General features: G+C 38.4%; 1 protein-coding gene across 1 annotated transcript in view; it reads right to left on the bottom strand.

Annotated features, from left to right (window-relative positions):
- St13 (ST13 Hsp70 interacting protein) overlaps positions 1-19,394 on the bottom strand; it is a 33,272-nt gene that overhangs the window by 8,170 nt on the left and 5,708 nt on the right. Inside the window, exons 2-8 of the mRNA XM_048454707.3 lie at positions 16,989-17,046; positions 12,280-12,352; positions 11,040-11,110; positions 5,853-5,919; positions 3,682-3,766; positions 3,438-3,548; positions 1,083-1,185 (exon numbers count right to left, since the gene is read on the bottom strand). Of these exons, the coding sequence (XP_048310664.1) occupies positions 1,083-1,185; positions 3,438-3,548; positions 3,682-3,766; positions 5,853-5,919; positions 11,040-11,110; positions 12,280-12,352; positions 16,989-17,046 (568 nt within the window). The remainder of the gene's footprint in view (positions 1-1,082; positions 1,186-3,437; positions 3,549-3,681; positions 3,767-5,852; positions 5,920-11,039; positions 11,111-12,279; positions 12,353-16,988; positions 17,047-19,394) is intronic.

The raw sequence follows: 19,394 nt of genomic DNA, 5'->3' as shown, positions 1-19,394 counted from the left end.
AACCATCTGTAATGAGGTCTGGTGCCCTCTTTCTGGCCTGCAGACATACACAGACAGAATATTCTATACATAATAAATAAATAATTTAAAAAAATATTCAAGGGTAAATTCACTTTATTCTTTTTAATTCATTCATTCAAAATGGGGATTGAACCTGTGACTTTGTAAATGCTACACATGCACTCCACCACTGAGCTATATCCTCAGTTCATACTTCTGCATTAAAAAAAAATAATAAAATAAAAAGACTTTGTAGTTGGGTGTAGTGATGCACAATTTTAACCCCAGCACTTGGGAGGCAGAAGTAGGTGGATCTCTGAGCTTGAGGCCAGCCTGGTATACAGAGCAAGTTCCAGGATAGGCAAATCTTGAGATTCTGTTTCAGGAGCAAAACAAATAAAAGACTCTAAAGGTTCTATAGCTTTTGGGATAAAGTTTCATTAAAAATAAGTCTTTTCTTAAAAAAAAAAAAGACAACAAAAAAGTCTTGCAGAGCAGTGGTGGCACACATCTTTAATCCCAGAACTCGGGAGGCAGAGATAGGCAGATCTCTGTGAATTCCAAGCCAGCATGGTGTCACAAAGGGAGTTCCAGAACAGTTAGACCTACAGAGAAATCCTATCTCAAAAACAACCCCCCCAAAAAAACCGCAAAAACTTCTGCGTAGTAAAGACTTTTAAAAAAATTTTGAAATTAACCCCAGAGAGGACTTTGTCCTCTGCATACACTTATTACATAAGGATGAGCAGATGTCAAATATAACCCTGGGTCACATTTTGTGATTTTCAGTTGCTTTCCTTATTGTAAACCTTCCTTCCTTTCTTTAAACATGGTCTCTCTATATAGCCATGACTCAGAGATCTGCCCACTTCTGCCTCCCAAGTGTATGCATCACTTTTCTAACTTTGCGTATCACTCCACTGAAGTCTTGTAGAAAAGATGATGGTGTCCAAATTGGAAGCATGACATACTAATGAGTTTCCAAGTGGAGCACATGGTCAGTGCCTTTACCGCTCCATTTTTCACCACCTGTGTCCAGGCCAAGTACAAAGCCATGAAATCTTAAGGACATTCTGACATACCCGAGGTTGAACCTCTTTTAGCATTGCACTGGCATCCTCGTCATAATCCAGTTTACAGGCAAGGGCTAGATCATGAGCTGCTTCTTCCCAGTGACCCAAGAGTCTGAAATAGATTAAAAAAAAAAAAAATCACTGAAAGAGCTACTTACAAAAAGCAGAATATCAGAAAGTTTCCAGTTAATTATAAATTACAAATTTTTAATCGGCCAATTTAAGAACTGTGATGGGTAACTTTCTAAAAACTTGATCAAACTGAAATTTCCACAATGATAATTCTAAAATATTTAAAAGGAGGAGGTAAAGCAGTAATTTTTTTAACATCAAAGACATTTTACATGATATTTTCTTTGTAGGACTGAAGGGAAAGCCATGCCCATGGGTTTGCTTTATTGAGAAAACAACTCAAACTAAGACTCAGAACTAAAAGACTTGGGGTGGAGAGGCAGTTGAAAATGAAGTGGAGGGGGCTGGAGAGATGGCTCAGAGGTTAAGAGCACTGGCTGCTCTTCCAGAGGTCCCGAGTTCAATTCCCAGCAACCACATGGTGGCTCACAACCATCTATAGTGAGATCTGGTGCCCTCTTCTGGTATGCAGGTTGAATACTGTATATATAAATCTTTCTTTAAAAAAAAAAATGAAGTGGAGAACGCATACATCATGACATGAAATATTCCCTCAAGATATATGTAATAAAAAATGATAAAGCAAACCCTAAACCCAAATATAAACAGAAATGTGAATATTACATTTAACAACATCCCCCCAAACCTAAAATTATCTTTCAAAATATTTTGTTTTAGCCACATATTTTGAATGGGCTATATTCTTAAGAACAATCCTAACTGTCAAGAAAAACTTTACAACTTACTTGGAGGGTATGCTGTGTTAAGGTAATAATTATGAAACACTGTTACATATATGGTAGGTTTACAAAATTACATAGGGACAAAGACTTAAATGGCAAACATTCAATTTATAATTGAAAATTTCAGCATAAATGCAATTTAAACATTCTTCATTCAAATCATGAATTTCTAAAGATGCTTTTTCTTGGTTGTGTCACTGAAGTGACAGTAACAGAAGCAGTAAGTACACCCACCCTACCACACAGGTTTTAGAGCCCATGAAAATAAATTGAACTATTCTCTCTTAGGTTTATTCTAAATCTGTAACCAGCCAGGTACAAGATGAGATCATGCCCGTATTAGACAGCAGATCACCACCTGAGAACTAGTGGCCGATTTCCAAGATACCAACATGTTGAGTGTCTCCTCCACCTACTCAGCACTGATACATTCATTTCAACCTTTCTCTTTGAGAAGTGCCTTCAAAGTCACTAATGTGGAGGGCCGGACCACATTCTCCATTGCTTCTAGGAACAAAGGTAGAGATTGACCTCTGTGACCCCAAGGTGTGGCGGTACACGCCTTTAGTCCTGATGCCTGGGCGGCAGAGGCAGATTGACCTCTGTGACCTCAAGGCGTGGTAGTACACGCCTTTGGCCCCTATGCCTGGGAAGCAGAGACAGGCAGATTTCTGTGAGTTCAAGGTGATGTAGCACACGCCTTTAATCCCAGCGCACGTGCTTGGTAACTCTCTACCGCTGCGTCCCTGCCTACTCCCGAGGCATCATCTGGGATAATGGGCAGCGGACCAATCCAAGAGTGACACGTCAGAAGCGAGGACTGTTTCCTTTATAAGGGCTGGGTTCCCCTCATTCTGGGTCTCCACCATGTAAGCTTATGCTCTCCCTCTCAAGACACATAAAGCTTTACTGCAGAAGAATCCTAAGTGTCCCGCGTCGTTCTTGCTGGCGAGGCCGAGCGCGGGGCACACTACTGTGAGTCATTTAATACATTTGTGCAAAGAACATCCATTCTTTCCAGGCAGCAGTTGCCCACACCTCTAATCCCAGCACCTGGAGGAGGCAAGCAGATCTCTGAAAGTTTGAGGTGAACTTGGTCTACAAAGTGAGTTCCAGAACAGCCAGCACTGTTACTAAGAGAAACCCTGTCTTAAAAAACAACAACAAAATCCAAGAGAGATAATGATCGTATATTGAATATTCTAGCCTGAAACTTCTTTATTCATTACTGGAACCTATAAAAGAATCTGAATAAAAGGCATTTTCACCCAGTTTGGTAATTATTTCTAGTGGTAAAACTTAAGTGTTTCACAAGTGTTTGTTTCCTTGGGAAGTTCAGTGACTCTCAGGTGCACTGAGAGGCTGATATAGTTCAGGTATGAATAGAAGATGACAACAGGTGTGCACCACTACTACCTATGGGTCAAACTCAGTCCTCCAAGCACCGTTAACAGTTAAGCCATTTCCCCAGCCCTATTTGCTCTTTTACCTGTGTGCTTTCCCTCGCCACTTGTATGGCTGAGCTGAATCAGGGTTTATTTCAATGGCTCTGTCACAGTCTCGGATAGCAGCATTTGGCTTCTGTAATTTGACGAACACACTAAAAAAACCAAGATATATTAAGAAAAACTTCACTTCAAACAATAAAACCTTTGGAATTTCTACAGAATCAAAATTACTTAAAGAAGGATAAGAAGTATGTAAAAGATACTTTTGTACTTAAGTGATCTTACCTGGCTCTCTTGGCATACAGAATAGCCAAGCGAGGATTTAGTTTGATGGCATCAGTGAATAAGTCAATTGCTTTCTGCAGCTCACCTGAAGTGAAACAATACTTACTAAGAAATATCCAAAGGACAAAAATATTAATAAAATACTTTGACTTTTTAATCTGATTAAGAATTATACATCCTTTTCTCAGTCTATTTTATTAAATATTTATTTACTTATTTATTATGTATGCAGTGTTCTGCCTGCATGTATGTCTGCAAGCCAGAAAAGGGCACCAGATCTCATTAGAGATGGTTGTGAGTCACCATGTGGTTGGTGGGAATTGAACTCAAGACCTCTGAAAGAGCAGTCAGTGCTCTTAACCTCTGAACCATCTCTCCAACCTTCTCAGTCTATTTTTTTTTTAAAAAAGAGAAAGACTACTAGAAATGGGAGACATAGTTCAGTGACATGTAGTTTTCAACAAGCATGAAGTATGTGTTGAGCAGCCAGTACCGTAACATTTTTTAAATAACGGGCTAGAGAGATGCCTCCGTGGTTAAGAACACTGACTGCTATTCCAGAGGATCCAGGTCTAGTTTCCAACACTCATGTATCAGTTCACAACCAACCATCTATAATACAAGCTACAGGAGATCTAATGGCTTCTTCTGGACTCCTAGGGCACCAGGACACCTATACACATAAAATAATAAAATAATTTTAAAAATATTTAAAAGAGTCTGCTGTGGTGGCAAACGTCTTTAACCCAGCACTTGAGAGGCCAGCTTGGTTTACAGAGGAAGCTCCAGGATAGCCCAGGATGTTACACAGAGAAACTCAGTCTTGAAAAACAAAACAACAAACAAAAAATTTTAAAGGAAAAAAGACAAAGCAAAAAGATGCACATTTGTAAACTCCAGCACCCAAGAAGCAGAAGTCAAAGGATTGTAAACTGAAGGTAAGCCTAGGCTACATAAATTAGTCCCAGGAAACTTGGACTGTAGGGAGACTGTCTCAAAAGAAAAGACCCACACGGTAGAAGCACAGAATGAACTTCTGAAATCTGTGCTCTGACCTCTACACATGCACTGTGCATGAGTATCCCAACCCCAAGCAAAAAAATAAATAAATGGGGAGCAAGAACAATAGTCAGGAAACTTATTGCTCTTGCAGAAGACCCAGGTTTGGTTCCCAACACCTACAACCATTTCTAACTCTAGCTCCAGGGGATTTAATGTCCTGTTCTGACCTCTGAGGGCACCAGGCACACCTGTGGTACACACACATACATGCAAGCAAAACATACACATAAGAAATCAAGCTTCTAAAAACCCACTGCCAAGGGTAGTGGGCACACTCCTTAAACCCCAGCACCCAGGAGGTAGAAGCAGGAGAATCTCTATGAGTTCAAGGCTACTAGCATGGTTTACAAAGAGAGTTCCAGGACTATTAAAGAAACCCTGTCTTAAAAAAAAAAAAAAAAAAAAAAGGAAAAAAAGTAATTTTATGTTAGTCATCTTAGTTTCACTTGTTAGAAGGATAAATTAAGCTTAAACTGCCCAAACTAATACACAGGACTGAGAAGAAAACCAGAGTACTACTTGAACTCACAAAAATAGAGACATCAAAACCATTAAGACATTAACCTTTATTCACTGTTATCATTACTTGTCTCTATCTTCAAATGTACTGGCCCCCAGGCAAAACAGTAGTAACCAATAGTTCTTGGGTGTAAAGGTGTCACACAAATTTAATCCCAGCACTTGGGAGGCATAGGCAGGTGGATCTCTGTGAGTTCCAGGCAAGCGTAGTCTCCATAGGGACTTCCAAGACAGCTAGAACTACATAGTATGACTCTCTCAATAAAATAAAAAAGGCAGTTCTAATAAAGGCCAAAAATATCAATCAAAACTTCAAAACACTAAAGCAACTGTACAATACAAAGAATAAGAAAGCCAACAAGAACCTAAACTAAACAGAGGCTAAGTCAAATCTGTCTATGCTAAGTAATGTAACCAATGCTGGATGATTCTAAACTCTTTGCCATGAGGAAGAGAGTGGTTCGTCTTAACATCTTCAGGATGGTAAGATAAAAAATTCAATCCTTTCATGTTTACACTATTAACAGTCACTGAGGTAAAAAAAAAAAATTCCCATTCTTAAAGAAGCACAAAAAGAACACACTACTCACCATCATTTAGGGCTTCAATGGCAGCCCCCTTCTTTTCATTTGCTTGATCCATCATCTCCTCAGTTATCTAACAGAAAATTGAAGGTTATTTCAGAAGTAGTGATGTAAGCATGAGAAGAGAGCAATGTGAATGACAGTCACGACCCACACATTCATGCATTCACCTCTAGTAGTGAAAAACTATAGAGTATAAACCTTTTATACAAATGTTTCACATTCTGCTTTAGGTAGGACTTTTGTTCAATTGCTTCCTTCCAATTGTCTTTCCTCTTCCAGTCTCTATAAAAAGTGAACTACTGGCCAGGCGATGGTGGCGCACGCCTTTAATCCTAGCACTCAGGAGGCAGAGGCAGGCGGATCTCTGTGAGTTGAGGCCAGCCTGGTCTACAAGAGCTAGTTCCAGGACAGGCTCCAAAGCTACAGAGAAACCCTGTCTCGGGGAAGAAAAAGAAAAAAAAAGTGAACTACTGCCTTTCACAGTACAATCATAGAAGACACAGGTCTTATTACTTTAGTCCCATAAAAATCCTGTGAGTGCCTATGAGGACAGCTATGAGGACAAAAACCAAGAACAATGATGACAACACAATGACTTACAAAAACATACGCTGAATAGCCTATCTAAAGTTGAATGTTTGGCGGTAACTGTAACCACATCCATCTTATCGACTCTGCTGTGCGAAAATGACCTATGCCAAGCATTAAAAGTTCAGCTTTAATTCCAGTACTCAAGAGGCAAAAGCAGGAGAATCTGAGGTCAAGGCCAACCTGGTCTACACTTAAGAGCTACGTGAGAACCTGTCTTGGTGTTGATGGAAGTAATTTGCTTTGTCTAAGAACAGAAAAGAAAGCTATCTTTATATCTAACTAGAAAATTCAATAGAAGCGACAAGTTACTTGATTTGTAATCAAGAAACAAAAACACCAAGCAAGCCCCTTGAGATGACACACTGTCATCTTAGCATTTAGGAGATGGAGGTAGAGGACTGCTAGAACCTCAAGGCTAGCTTATTTACTGAGTAAAGACCCTTACAATGCAAAAACAACAAAAGCTACTTCAGAGCTCGTGTACACCACAAAAAATTGTACAAAACAGAAACCAAGCCTATAAAACATAGTTTCCAAGACACATAAGACTTCCACAAACATGAAAAAGTTGAATTCTATTAAAGAATAATAAAAAGAATTCAAAGAAAATTTATGTCACATATATAAAAATAACTTTATGTATCTATGTGCAACCCAGGACACACAAATGAAAGAAATGTGGTATTTGTCTGAGTCTAACATATTTCCCTTAACAGGTTCTCCAGATGAACCTATTTTCTAACAGCCAATATAACTGCATTCGTTTGGTAAAAACCCACTATGTATACACACTTATTTTCTATCTATGTGGTAGCTTGAATGTGCATGATCATCATAGGCCCATTTATTTGCATGCTTAGACCCAGCTGATGACAAACTGAGAAGTCTAGAAGGTGTGACACGTTAGAGTAGATGTGTCCTTGTTGCAGGAGTGTTGCTGGGGATTTGAAGCTGCCATGGTGTCTTTTCACAGCAATAGAAGAACCAACTCACCGGCTGACAGGCAACAGATCAAGTCCCTAACTTGGCTATTTTGACAGTGCTGCAATAGGCACGAATATCCAAGTGTGCCTATGGCATGCTGACCTACAAGTCTGTATTCTAGAAGGGAATGGGATGGGGGAGAGAATACTTATGGTCAAAGAATATGATATACTTCGATCTGTCTTTATGAGGAAATAAAAAAGGATAATTACTGATTTGATCAGTATACACTATATATGTACTGAAATTATCATGCCATGTTTGAAAAAATGGCTTTGTGTTAAAGAGAAAATAAAATTTCTTAGATCTGTATTATATCAATGTATTCACTGAAATATTTTGATCTACTTCTAATTTATTTATTAAACTCCTTTGAAAAACCAGGAAACATGTTTTTTAAGAACAAAGTCAGAAACAGTTCAAATAACTAAACAGCAAGCCCTATAAAATCCCAGGGCAATGTTAGACAATTAACAATTTTTTAAAAACTAACAAGCAGTCTTCACTTAAAGAGTACAGAAATATTTAAAAAAAAACAAAAACCCTGCAAGACTAAAGAAGGCTGCAATTCAGGGCAGCCAAGTACTCAATCTACAGTCACCCTCATAGCAAATGTCAAACCTGATACCCTGACATTTTGTTTTTGAAAAAAATGCACAATATGACACACAAAGTATATAGTCAGATGAAGAACAATGTGGATGGATTAACCAACATGTCTTCAATTAAATCTCAAGCTTGAAATGCCTACACTGACAAGCACATGGTAAACAAAAACTAAACCTCTTTCACACAAGGGACAGTCAAGTAGAGATGGAGAGGGGAAAGTACCCTGAAAATCCGTAACTGGGCTGGTGAGATATATCAGCAGGCAAAGGTGCCAGTCACCTAGCTGGACAAGTCTAATGACCCATATGGTAAAAGGGTTTCCATAATTCTGACTTCCAAGTACACACACATAAAATAAATAAATGTTTATTTTAAAAGAAGTAATTCAGAACCATGAAGCAGTTTTTCATTGGAATTCTGTATTACCAATGTAAAAAAAAAAGCTATCCTGGGAATTACAATGATCCAAGCTAGTTGACAGTGTCAACTCCGAGCTTTGATGGAGAACCATCTACCCAGAGCCTGAAAACTGTCACAAGAAAAATTCCAAAGAATTTATGGTCAAAATACAACATAGGAGCAAAGCACAATGTACAAACTGGCAATCTTAACACCCCAGGAGGTTTTCCTGAGTTTGGGACCAGCATGGGCCAAATAGCAAGAACTTACCTCACAAAAATAAAACAAAATAAGTCCTAAAATTTCTATCTTACAGAGACATAAATAACCAAGAAACCTTTAAAAAGAATCAGCACAAGAGTTAAAGATAAACCAAACAATCAGATTCAAAGGTAAAGAAAAAGGGTAAACACATTATTCATAACTCAATGATGACAGGAAAAAGACTAACATATCTATCTAATCAAAATTCCAGAACAAGAGTAGAAAGATGAAGGACTATCTGAAATAAAATGTTCTAGAACTAAAGAATGTTAACCCTAGAATGACAGGGTAATTCAGTGAATCCCAAGTATTAACAGGAAAAAAGACTAATACAAACATCAATAAACAGTACACACAAGTAATAAAAGTTTCTTTTTTGTAAATGAGGACTCCAAGTACTTAATAAGCTGCATGAGGGCAGAAATGTTAAATAAAGCTATTTTAAGGCATTTTAAAAGCCTAAAATTAGATATTACATTCATGAAATGACCAATAGTAAGAGGTATTCTTTCCTCAACTTGTCTTAAATTTAAGGCAACTCTAAATAAAATCTCCCTACCCCATTGCTCTCTTCTCCTCGTGTGTGTGTGTGTGTGTGTGTGTGTGTGTGTGTGTGTGTGTAGAAAGAGAAGGGAACTGTAATGAAAATAACCTATGTTGGGACAGGAGAAATAGACAATCTAATTCTTTTGAATTATTTGAAACAACACCAACAATAGCTAAAATATTCATCAAGTTTTGTAAGTCTTTGTCCTGTCAGATAACAAGACTTACTCCACAGTTGTGTAAGAAAATGTGGCATTAGTACAAAAAAAAAAAGAATTCACACATGTAGAACAACAGCAGAGTCCCCAGAGGGTCACACATAGTAAACAATATGGCAGCACTGATGAAAAGAAACTCCCATAAAGGTTCTGTTGAGTAAATTAGCAACAAAACACAAAGCTTTAGGGTTGGGCATGGTGATACACGTCTACAATACTAACTGGGAGACTGAAGCTATGGGAACACTTTATTTGATGACAGTCTGGGCGACATGAGACAAACAAGCAAAAAAATAAATAATCAGAAGGAAAGGCTTCAGATATAGGTTGGCTGAGTGTTTGTCTAGCATGTATAAAGCCCTGAATTTCATCACCAGTATTTCATAAAATTCAGTACAGTGGCAAGACCTGTATTTGGAGCATTTGGGGAATTAAGGCAAAATTTTCTAAGTCAGCCTGAACTAAGAGCCCCTGTTCCCCCCCCAAAAAAATAAAAAATAAAAAAGGGGGGGAGGGAAAAACATAAGAAAAGAAGAAGTAAAAGAAAAACTGGGAAAAGGTCTAAACAGGATTGTGAACATGCATAATGACCAAAACAGATCAGAATATGCTCAAATCTATTAGAAGTCAGGAAAATATACACTAAAAAGTCTCAATAGACTGCTTCATACAAGAACAGCAAAGATGACTCTGATGACCAGGTGCTGAAAATTCCCCTCATTACTGCTTATAAACTTCTTTCCTTAGCAGGTATCACGAGACATTTTAAGACACACTGTCATCCTTTGGAAGGCCACTGACCATGGTTAATTTCAAAGTGTTTTCCACACCTCCTTCCCAAGTACTAGTTTTCACCTCTTGAAGGAAGGGATCCTTGCGACAAAAGCAATTGGAAAATAATCTGCCACTAGATATTTCATCAAAAGACAATTTTAAGCCGGGCATTGTCTTTTATCCCAGCACTCGAGAGGCAGAGGCAGACAGATCTCTGTGAGTTCGAGGCCAGTTTGGTCTACAAAACAAGTTCCAGGACAGCTAGGGCTGTTAGATAGAGAAACTCTGTCTTGAAAAACAAAAACAAAACAAATATAATTCTAGGGGTTTCAACAATGAAGGACACTGGCAGCTTTTCCAGAGCACCTCAGATCAAGTTCCAGTACCCGTATGATGGATCACAACTGTAACTGTAACAGTCTGTAACTCAAATTCCAGGGTTTCCTGGCTTCCCTGTGCACATGGTACACAGACACAATTGCAGACAAAATGATCATACACATAAAATAAAAAAGAATATAATCTCAGAAAATGGCAATCTAATTGTAGTATACTACTTTAAGGGAACAACTTTAAAGATTAATCAAACCAAAGTAAACTTATAAAAAAAAACAGAATATAAGATTTCAGAGATTATAATTAAAAATACCATAAGAATCTGCAAATATTTTACGTAGTAAGATTGAAAACCGTGTCAAAATTGTAAATCAAACGAAGACTTACAATGCAGTTCTCGAGAGTCATGTTATAAAATAACCAACAAACTTGGGATCTTCACTTTCCTAAGCTAAGTCGTTAAACTTACCTCTCCATTTTCATCTCCCATCTCTTGAGGGGCATCAGTGTCTGGCTCAATTACACCTTCATTGTCAATTTCTGCAAAAGTTGAAAAAAACCCACAAAAATTAAAATCTAAACTAAACGTGTGGGATAGCCTAATAGTCATCACTTATGAAACTATTAATACCATATGAACTGATCTAGGTGTGGCACAGGGGTAAAGTACTTGTTAGTATGTTGGAGGTTATAGGTATTATAAATAATATTTCAAAAAGACAAAACTACTTGCTTGTATAACTATGAGCTAGTTTCACCTGAACTCTGATACATTATAAACTATTTCCCAATTAAAAGTAACTACTAGTAACTATTAGTAGGGAAGCCTACTACTTAGGGGTAGGTTGAACAGATGGCTCTATAGTTAAGAACACTGGCTATTCTTTCAGGACACCAATTCAATTCCCAGCACCCACATAATGGCTCCCAATCATCCGTTAACTCCAGATTCCACGGGATCTGCTGTCCTCTTCTGGCTTCTGAGAGCAATAGGTATGCACATGGTGCATAGACAACATGCAGAAACCTGCACACATCAAATGAAGACTTTAAAGAGACTACTACTTGAACTGTTCTTGTAGTGATGATAGTAACGCACACGGTGTAGCAAATAAACACACATCACTGACTTGGTGTCCAAAATTCACTTGGGAAAGACTTTGGGGCAGAGATTACTCAGCGGATAGAGTGCTTGTGCTAAAGCCTAACTGAACTTGAGTTCGTTCCCTGTAACTCAACACAGTGAAGGAGAAAACTGACTCCCAAGAGTTGCCCTCTGACCTCCACAAAACCTCCCCATCAGCAAATTAACAAATTTCTCTAAAAATTTTCCAGAGATGTACCACAATGTTTTTAAAGGCACTGATTCAGACAGCACAAATTATAGAAGAGTAAATAGAGCTAATGACAAAATATGATTTCATTTTAATAGAATTAACTTTAAAAATCGAGTGTAGACAAATTCTATAATACAAAAGAAAAAGTCTGCAGGTCAGTATTACAACCAAACCAGTAAATAAAAACAGTACCTAGCAGGAGGCTGTGACAAGAGGATTGCCTCAAATTCAAGGTCATGTGCACCTCCACACAGTTTTAAATCACCCTGGGCTATAAACTGAGATGCTGCATCAAAAATAAACTGTTAAGCAAAAATACCACTCACAGGATTGAGTCACCAAGGCTATCTAAACATATTACCACGTACTCACCTAGATCACTCTCCTCACTTGATGGTTCATCTGTCTTTATGCTCTCCTCTGTCTTATTATCTCTTTTTTCTTCCTAGCAGAAGAAAATTAAACAATGCTATCAGTACTTAAAAACAGAAAGTTTTGTGTTTGTGTATGCATCTATAATATATACACATAAATTTATTTGATTCAAATATACTATATCCTTCCTTTACTTTTCATTTCTAATTAACTTTAGATCTGGTACCCTATCCACACCTTTAGGATAGGTATTTTAGAATTCAAACCTTCTGAGGTTCTAAAAAGCAAATATAATTCACATAGGTAATATTCTTTCACAGGTGTTTTAACGACAAATGTGTTCTGAATTCTTCAGTTTCCAAGGGTTGCTCAGTTTGAAACTGTAAAGAAAGTATCCTGTCAAATTGTAACACACAAAGAAATTTAAAAGAGAACATAATGGAAAACAAATTTTTCTCCCCACCTTTTAGTACCCCATGGTTTCATCTAATCTGATACTGGAAGGACAGGAGATAAATTTGCACTGCCTTCTTTAATGAGAAGGTTATTTTTATTATATCACTACCAGCCAATCTGTATCTACTCATCCAACTGTCAGTAGAACAGAAGTAATTTAACTGCACTTTCAGGTTTCTTCCCCCTTGTGACCTTAAACAAACAAAGTCAGGCCAGGAGTGGTGGCATATGCCTTTAATCCCAGCAATCAGCAGATCTCTTTGAACTAAAAGGCCAGCCTGGTCTACAGAAATTCCAGATCTGCTAGGGATACACAGTAAGACTGTCTCCAAAAAAAAAAACAGAGTGAAATGGTTTTTCAGGTAAAGTCTAAGTCTTAACTTTAATTTTAAAATATCTGACGAGTAACAAATGTACAAACTGTAGGTATGTTAGCATATACTTCTATTGTGGATAATTTTGTTGAGATAGTGTGATAGTGTCAATAAAAATGGCCCCCCTGGGGGCTGGAGAGATGGCTCAGAGGTTAAGAGCATTGCCTGCTCTTCCAAAGGTCCTGAGTTCAATTCCCAGCAACCACATGGTGGCTCACAACCATCTGTAATGGGGTCTGGTGCCCTCTTCTGGCCTGCAAACACACAAAAACAGAATATTGTATACATAACAAATAAATAAATATTTTAAAAAAATGGCCCCCCTTAGGCAAATATATTTAATGCTTAGTCACCAGTGAGTGGCACTATTTGAAAGGATAAGGACACGTGGTCTTATTAGCAGAAAAGTGTGTATCACTGGGAGTGGGCTTTGAGATTTCAAAGTCCCAAGCCAAGTTCAGTGTCTCCCTCTATCTACAGATCAGGATGTAGGTAGGTCTCAGCTTCTGCTTCAGTGCCTTGCCTGACACCGTGCTAATAATGGACTAACCCTCTGAAACTACAAGCAAACCCTCAATTAAATGTTTTCCTTTACAAGAGTTGCCTTGGTAATGGTATCTTTCACAGAAACAGAACAGTGACTAAGATATATAGCCCACACTGGTCTCAAACTCACAATTATCCTGCTTTAACCTCACAAATGCTGAGATCACAGGTACATGCCACACTCAACTTGGACCAGTTATAATTCTAATCCAAGACATTTAGATACATAGGGTGGTATATGTATGTATGTTCATGTGTGTGCACATTACATAAACACAGAGGCCAATGAATATTGGGCGTCTTCATTAGTAACTCTTTACAATATTTGTGAAACAGGGTCACTCAACTAAAGGTTTTCTTTTATATATACCCATGTGTATGGAAAACTTCATGTCTGGTGTTTGTTTGTGCAATTGGCCTGTGGTGACTTAAATGAAAGTGGGTCCCAAGGACTAATATATTTGATGCTTGATACCTAATCAGTGGAACTGTTTGGGAAGGATTAAGAGGTCTGGCCTTGTTGGGGGAGGTGTATCATTAGGGATGTATCAAAAGTCCATGCCATTCCCAGTTCACTTTCTCTGCCTTGTGGATCAAGAGGTAAGCTCTTAGTTCTATCGATCCATCACCATGCTTGTCTTCCTGTTGCCATGTGCACTGCCATAATGTTCGTGAGCTCTAACCCTCTGAGACTACAAGATTCCAATAAGCTTTTTTTTCTATAAGGTGTCTCCGTCATGGTGTCTCCTCACAGCAAGAGAAAAGTAACTATGATAGTGCCCAAGATCATACAAGTGTCAGTGAGCTGCAGAGGTTTGCCTGACTGCCTGGCCATCCCTAAGATTAAAGGCCTATGCCACTGTCATAAAAAAACTTCATCCACCAAGCTGATACAAACTTAGGGTCATCTGAAAAGAGGAAACCTCAAATAAAGAATTGCCCAGATCAGAATATCTGTGAAGCATCTTAATAATTAATGTAGAAGAGGCTAGCCCACTGTGGGCAATGCTACTCTGCTGTGGGACAATAGTCTATACCCTGTCACGTGTATTTGAAATAAACATTGGTTGGTCAGTAGCCAGGCAGGAAGTATAGGCAGGACAACCTAGCAGAAAGTAGAGGCGGGACACGGAGAATTCTGGGAAGAGGGAAGTCAATCTGCAGTCCTCACTCAGACACAGAGGAAGCAAGATGTAACTGCCTCACCGAGAAAGGTACCAAGCCACATGGCTAACACAGACAAGAATTACGGGCTAATATAAGTTATAAGAGTTAATAAGCCTGAGATACTAGGCAAATCAGTTTATAATTAATGTAGACCTCTATGTGATTTCTTTGGGACTTAACGACTACAGGAACCAGGCAGGACAGAAGCCTCAGACAACATTACTCCCTAAGCAGGTGGGCCTGAACATCACAAAAAAAGTAGCTAAGTCAGATGTGGCATATACCTTTACTCCAAGCAGGTGATTCTCTGTGAGTCTAAAGCCAGTCTACTCTATATAGAGAGTTGCAGGCCAGCCAAAGCCACAAAGTTTATCACATACACATATACAAAGCAGCTGAGTAAATAAACAGCACTCTTCCATTCTGTCTTAAAATCTGTCCTGGAATTTCTCTAAACATTCTTATCTTCCTGGCTTTCATGCAGTACTAAACACTCCACAGCTTTTTCAACTCAAAGTTCCAAGTTTGTCTGCAGCCTGACACCAAACCAACTTAGTCAGATCCATCACAGCAACAAACCCACACTTCTGGCCAACAGAAGCAAAGTAGAACATAAATTAATGACAGGAAGTATGGCCACTAAACACGGCTTCCATTGAATTTTTAAAGCATCAGAATTACTAAAAACTGTGGGTCTTTTAAAGTTTTACATTTCATATTAATATCACTGGAGACAAGAAAGGTCAGTTTAAAATCATTCTTGTCAAGGAGTGAAATGTCATAGTTAGCTTCACCTGTCAATTTGACACAAACCTATAGCTACCTGGGAATACAAAGTCTCACTTGAAGAAGTGACCAGACCAGACAGGCCTGCAGTCTTCTTTGCTGAGACATTTTCTTAATTGCTCACTGATGTAGGAATGTCCAGTCAACTGTGGGAGGTACTCCTCTAGGCAGGTGGGCTGGAGCTGTAGCTATCTATTAATCATCATTCTTCCACAGTTTGTCTCCAGGTCCCTACCCTGAGCTCCTGTCCTAGCTTCCCTTTATGATACTGTTACCTGCCAGCTGAAATAAACCCTTTCCTCCCCAGGCTGGTTTTGGTCATGGTGTCTACAACAGAAACAGAAGCCACTACATCTACAGCTTGGGGTTTCAAGACAGGGTCTCTGTGTGTAGCCCTGACTGTCATAGAACTTGCTCTATTGACCAGGCTGGCCTAAAAAAAAACCAGAAATCCACTTGTCTCTGCCTCTCCAGTGCTGGGATCAAAGGTGTGTGCTGACACCACCCTGCAACACCCAGCTTTTTAAGTATGAGCTGGGAATCCGAACTCAGACCCTCAGGTAAAAAGTAAAAGAAGAGTTTTAAAAACTGAGCTTTTTCCCTTTTTGTCGGGGAGATGTCCTACGAGGTATTCCAGAATGGCCTGGAGCTCTTTATATAATACAAGATGACTTAAATCCTCAATTCACTTGCCTCTGTCTCGCAAGTGCTGAGGTTACAAGCATCTATCACCACATCTGGATTATAACTTCTATTTTCTTATACAAATTAATTAAACCTTTAGAGTTCCAAGTTAAACAGATTTTCCCATCAATTTAAGACAACTATTAGAAAACATGGGGGGGAAATCTCAGCCAGGAAAACAAAAACTACTGAAAAATATATGATTATTTGCCCCTTCATACCCAAACCATGGGCAACCTTCCCGACCTTTCATGCCATTCTGCCTAAGGTGCTAAAACAAAACCATGATTCATACTCTTCATCCTCGGCAATCTCCGCTCAGGTAGCAGGGACCGGAGGAAGAGAACGCTCTGAGGTCTTTATCCCCTCGTGCAGCTACTGAAGAGACAAGGAAGAGCAGTGCAGAGGCTACACACACAGGCTACTACACACACAGGCTACTACACACACAGGCTACTACACACACAGGAGACATTATTCTCAAACAGCTGGCATTCAACTTCAAATTCTCAGTTTTAAATCAGCTTCCTGATTTGGTCTAAGACAAATTTTTCAAAGACAACAAATTTAAAAGATTATTCTTCTAAGTGGGAACATTAGGAATAATAAAACTTGTGAATAGTAGTTAAAAAACAAAAACACCTGTTTTAAAAGTGTCTTATCCCTAAACAAATAAAAGAAATTTGAACTTACCTTGACATTATCTTCTGATTTAGGTTTGTGAGTAGCAGGTGGTACTTTACCTCCCATGCTTCAAATAAGAAAAGATAGTTGTTTAGAATATTCACCATAAGTTCACTAAAAAGCAATTAACTTCTACCCAAAAAGGGCTAAATGTCTTGATAACATTTCAAAGCTTAGAAGAGTACACTCTCAATTAATATGAATGCTTTGTTACGATTAAGTTTGTTAACTTCAAATTGTTTTTGACACACTAGTGTATAAAATCTTTCCCCTGTCACTTAAGAGCCTAATAAACTATTATAGCTGTCAGTACCCATTCCCAAAGGAAAAACGAAAGGCAGAGAAGTCAATAAAAACACAATGATAAAATCATCCCCTTAGTCATCATCTCAGAAAACAGGGTATGATATATCTGAACAGCAGAAATTTAAGGTTGGCATTTGGCAAGAGTATGTCAGGAGCTCAGGGACCACTTGGTTCTTTGCAAAGCCCTGCTTCCCAAATAGTTTAAGACAATATACAAATAATAAAATTCAAAGGGGAGAAGACTAGAAAAAAATAAGTTTACATGCTTTTTTGTTATAGACTCATGAGTCAACAGTAGAATGCCTAAGTGGTTGATGGGTAAAAAAACAAATCAGAAACAAAGGCAATTTAATTTAAGGCTTTAGTAACACACAAAAAGACCCTTAAGTGTCATTTACTATTTACATTTATTTATTTATTATGAATAGTATTCTTCTTGAATATATGCCTACAGACCAAAAGAGGGCACCAGATCTTATTATAGATGGTTGTAGCCACCATGTGGTTGTTGGGAATTGAACTCAAGACCTCTTAACCTCTGAGCCATCTCTCTGGCCCCTTGTTATTTCTTTTTTAAATCTTTTATTGTTGTTATTCTATGTGGTATGAAAGTGCCAAGTGTACTACTGGAGGTGGGAAGACAACGTTGAAAAGTCAGTACTCTTTCACAATGGGATCCTAGAATCAACCCAGGTTATCCATCAGTCCTTAGCAAGCAAGCATTCCTACCTGCTGAGCCATCTTACCAGGCCATCATTCCCTTTATGACTAGAGCTGTACCACCCACATTTGCACTCCTTCCCAATGGAGAATCTGGATGTAAAGCATATACCTAAGTTGAATGTAGATGGGCATCAGTTTCCAAGTTGTTTACACCAATTTACAGTAGTTATCAACACTGCATGGAAATAGCACTTATTCAATCCTGACTTTGCTATTCCCCACTCAATTTCCAGCCTTTCTGGGTATATGCTAACATTTCATTGTATTAGGTCCTTGTAAAATTTTGGTCATCTGAAGAACATTTTTTTTTAAATATTTATTTATTTATTTAGTATACAATATTCTGTGTGTGCCTGAAGGCCAGAAGAGGGCACCAGACCTCATTACAGATGGTTGTGAGCCACCATGTGGTTGCTGGGAATTGAACTCAGGACCTTTGGAAGAGCAGGCAATGCTCTTAACCACTGAGCCATCTCTCCAGCCCCCCTGAAGAACATTTTTATAATATTCAACTCTCATTCAGGTTTTCATTACAATATCTTATTCTTGGGCATTGTTTTATATTCTGTCCATGGGCCTGTGTCACTTTCATGTGCTGCCAATATTTTCTCTCATCCGTGGCATGCCTTAGTATCTTTTAATAAACCCAATATAAAACAGAAGTTCAAATGCAGAGCAACAGATAAAAAAGATAGTTTTTGGTTTTATTTTGGTTTTGTTTTTTTTTTTCCTTTAAAAGAAAAGATTTAGGTGCTTGAGAAATGTTTCATTGTTCTTGCAAGGGCCCTGGGTTTGGTTCTCAGTACCGACACAGCAGCTCACTACTGTCTATAATTCTAAGCTGAATGACACAGTTGTGAGCAACGGCATGGGTGCTGAGAATTATACCTAGGTACTCAAGAAAGCAGTCGATGTTCCTAACAACTAAAGCATCTCTCCTGCCCCTGGTTTTACAGGAGTCTTACTACAAAGTCCAAGATAACCTTGAATTTTTGATCTTGCTACATCTTTCTAAGATTACAAGTGCGTATGTCATCATAGTAAACCAAATTTGACTTTTCTTTTTAAGGACCATTCATTCAAGAAAAAAATGTGCAGGTTTTTTGTTTAAATTACACACACTCGCTCACTCTATTACTCAATATACTCAATGAATAATGGTTTCTATATGACAAAAGATTACAAAGTGTGTGTGGGGCGGGGGAGCTGGCCCACGCTTTTAATTCCAGCACTCAGGAGGCAGAAGCAGGCAGACCTCTGTGAGTTTGATGCAAGCTAGTTCTAGGACAGCCAAGGCCACACACAAAAATCCTATCTCGAAAAACAAAAACAAACCAAAAAAAATAAAAGAAAGAAAAAACACAAAAAGCAAAAAAAACATGATCC

The sequence above is a fragment of the Myodes glareolus genome, chromosome 19 (genome assembly GCF_982192425.1).
Source record: "Myodes glareolus chromosome 19, mMyoGla1.1, whole genome shotgun sequence".
Lineage (NCBI taxonomy): Eukaryota > Metazoa > Chordata > Mammalia > Rodentia > Cricetidae > Myodes > Myodes glareolus.
Note: the sequence above shows the minus strand (reverse complement) of the source record. Positions and strands in the feature narration are given on the sequence as shown.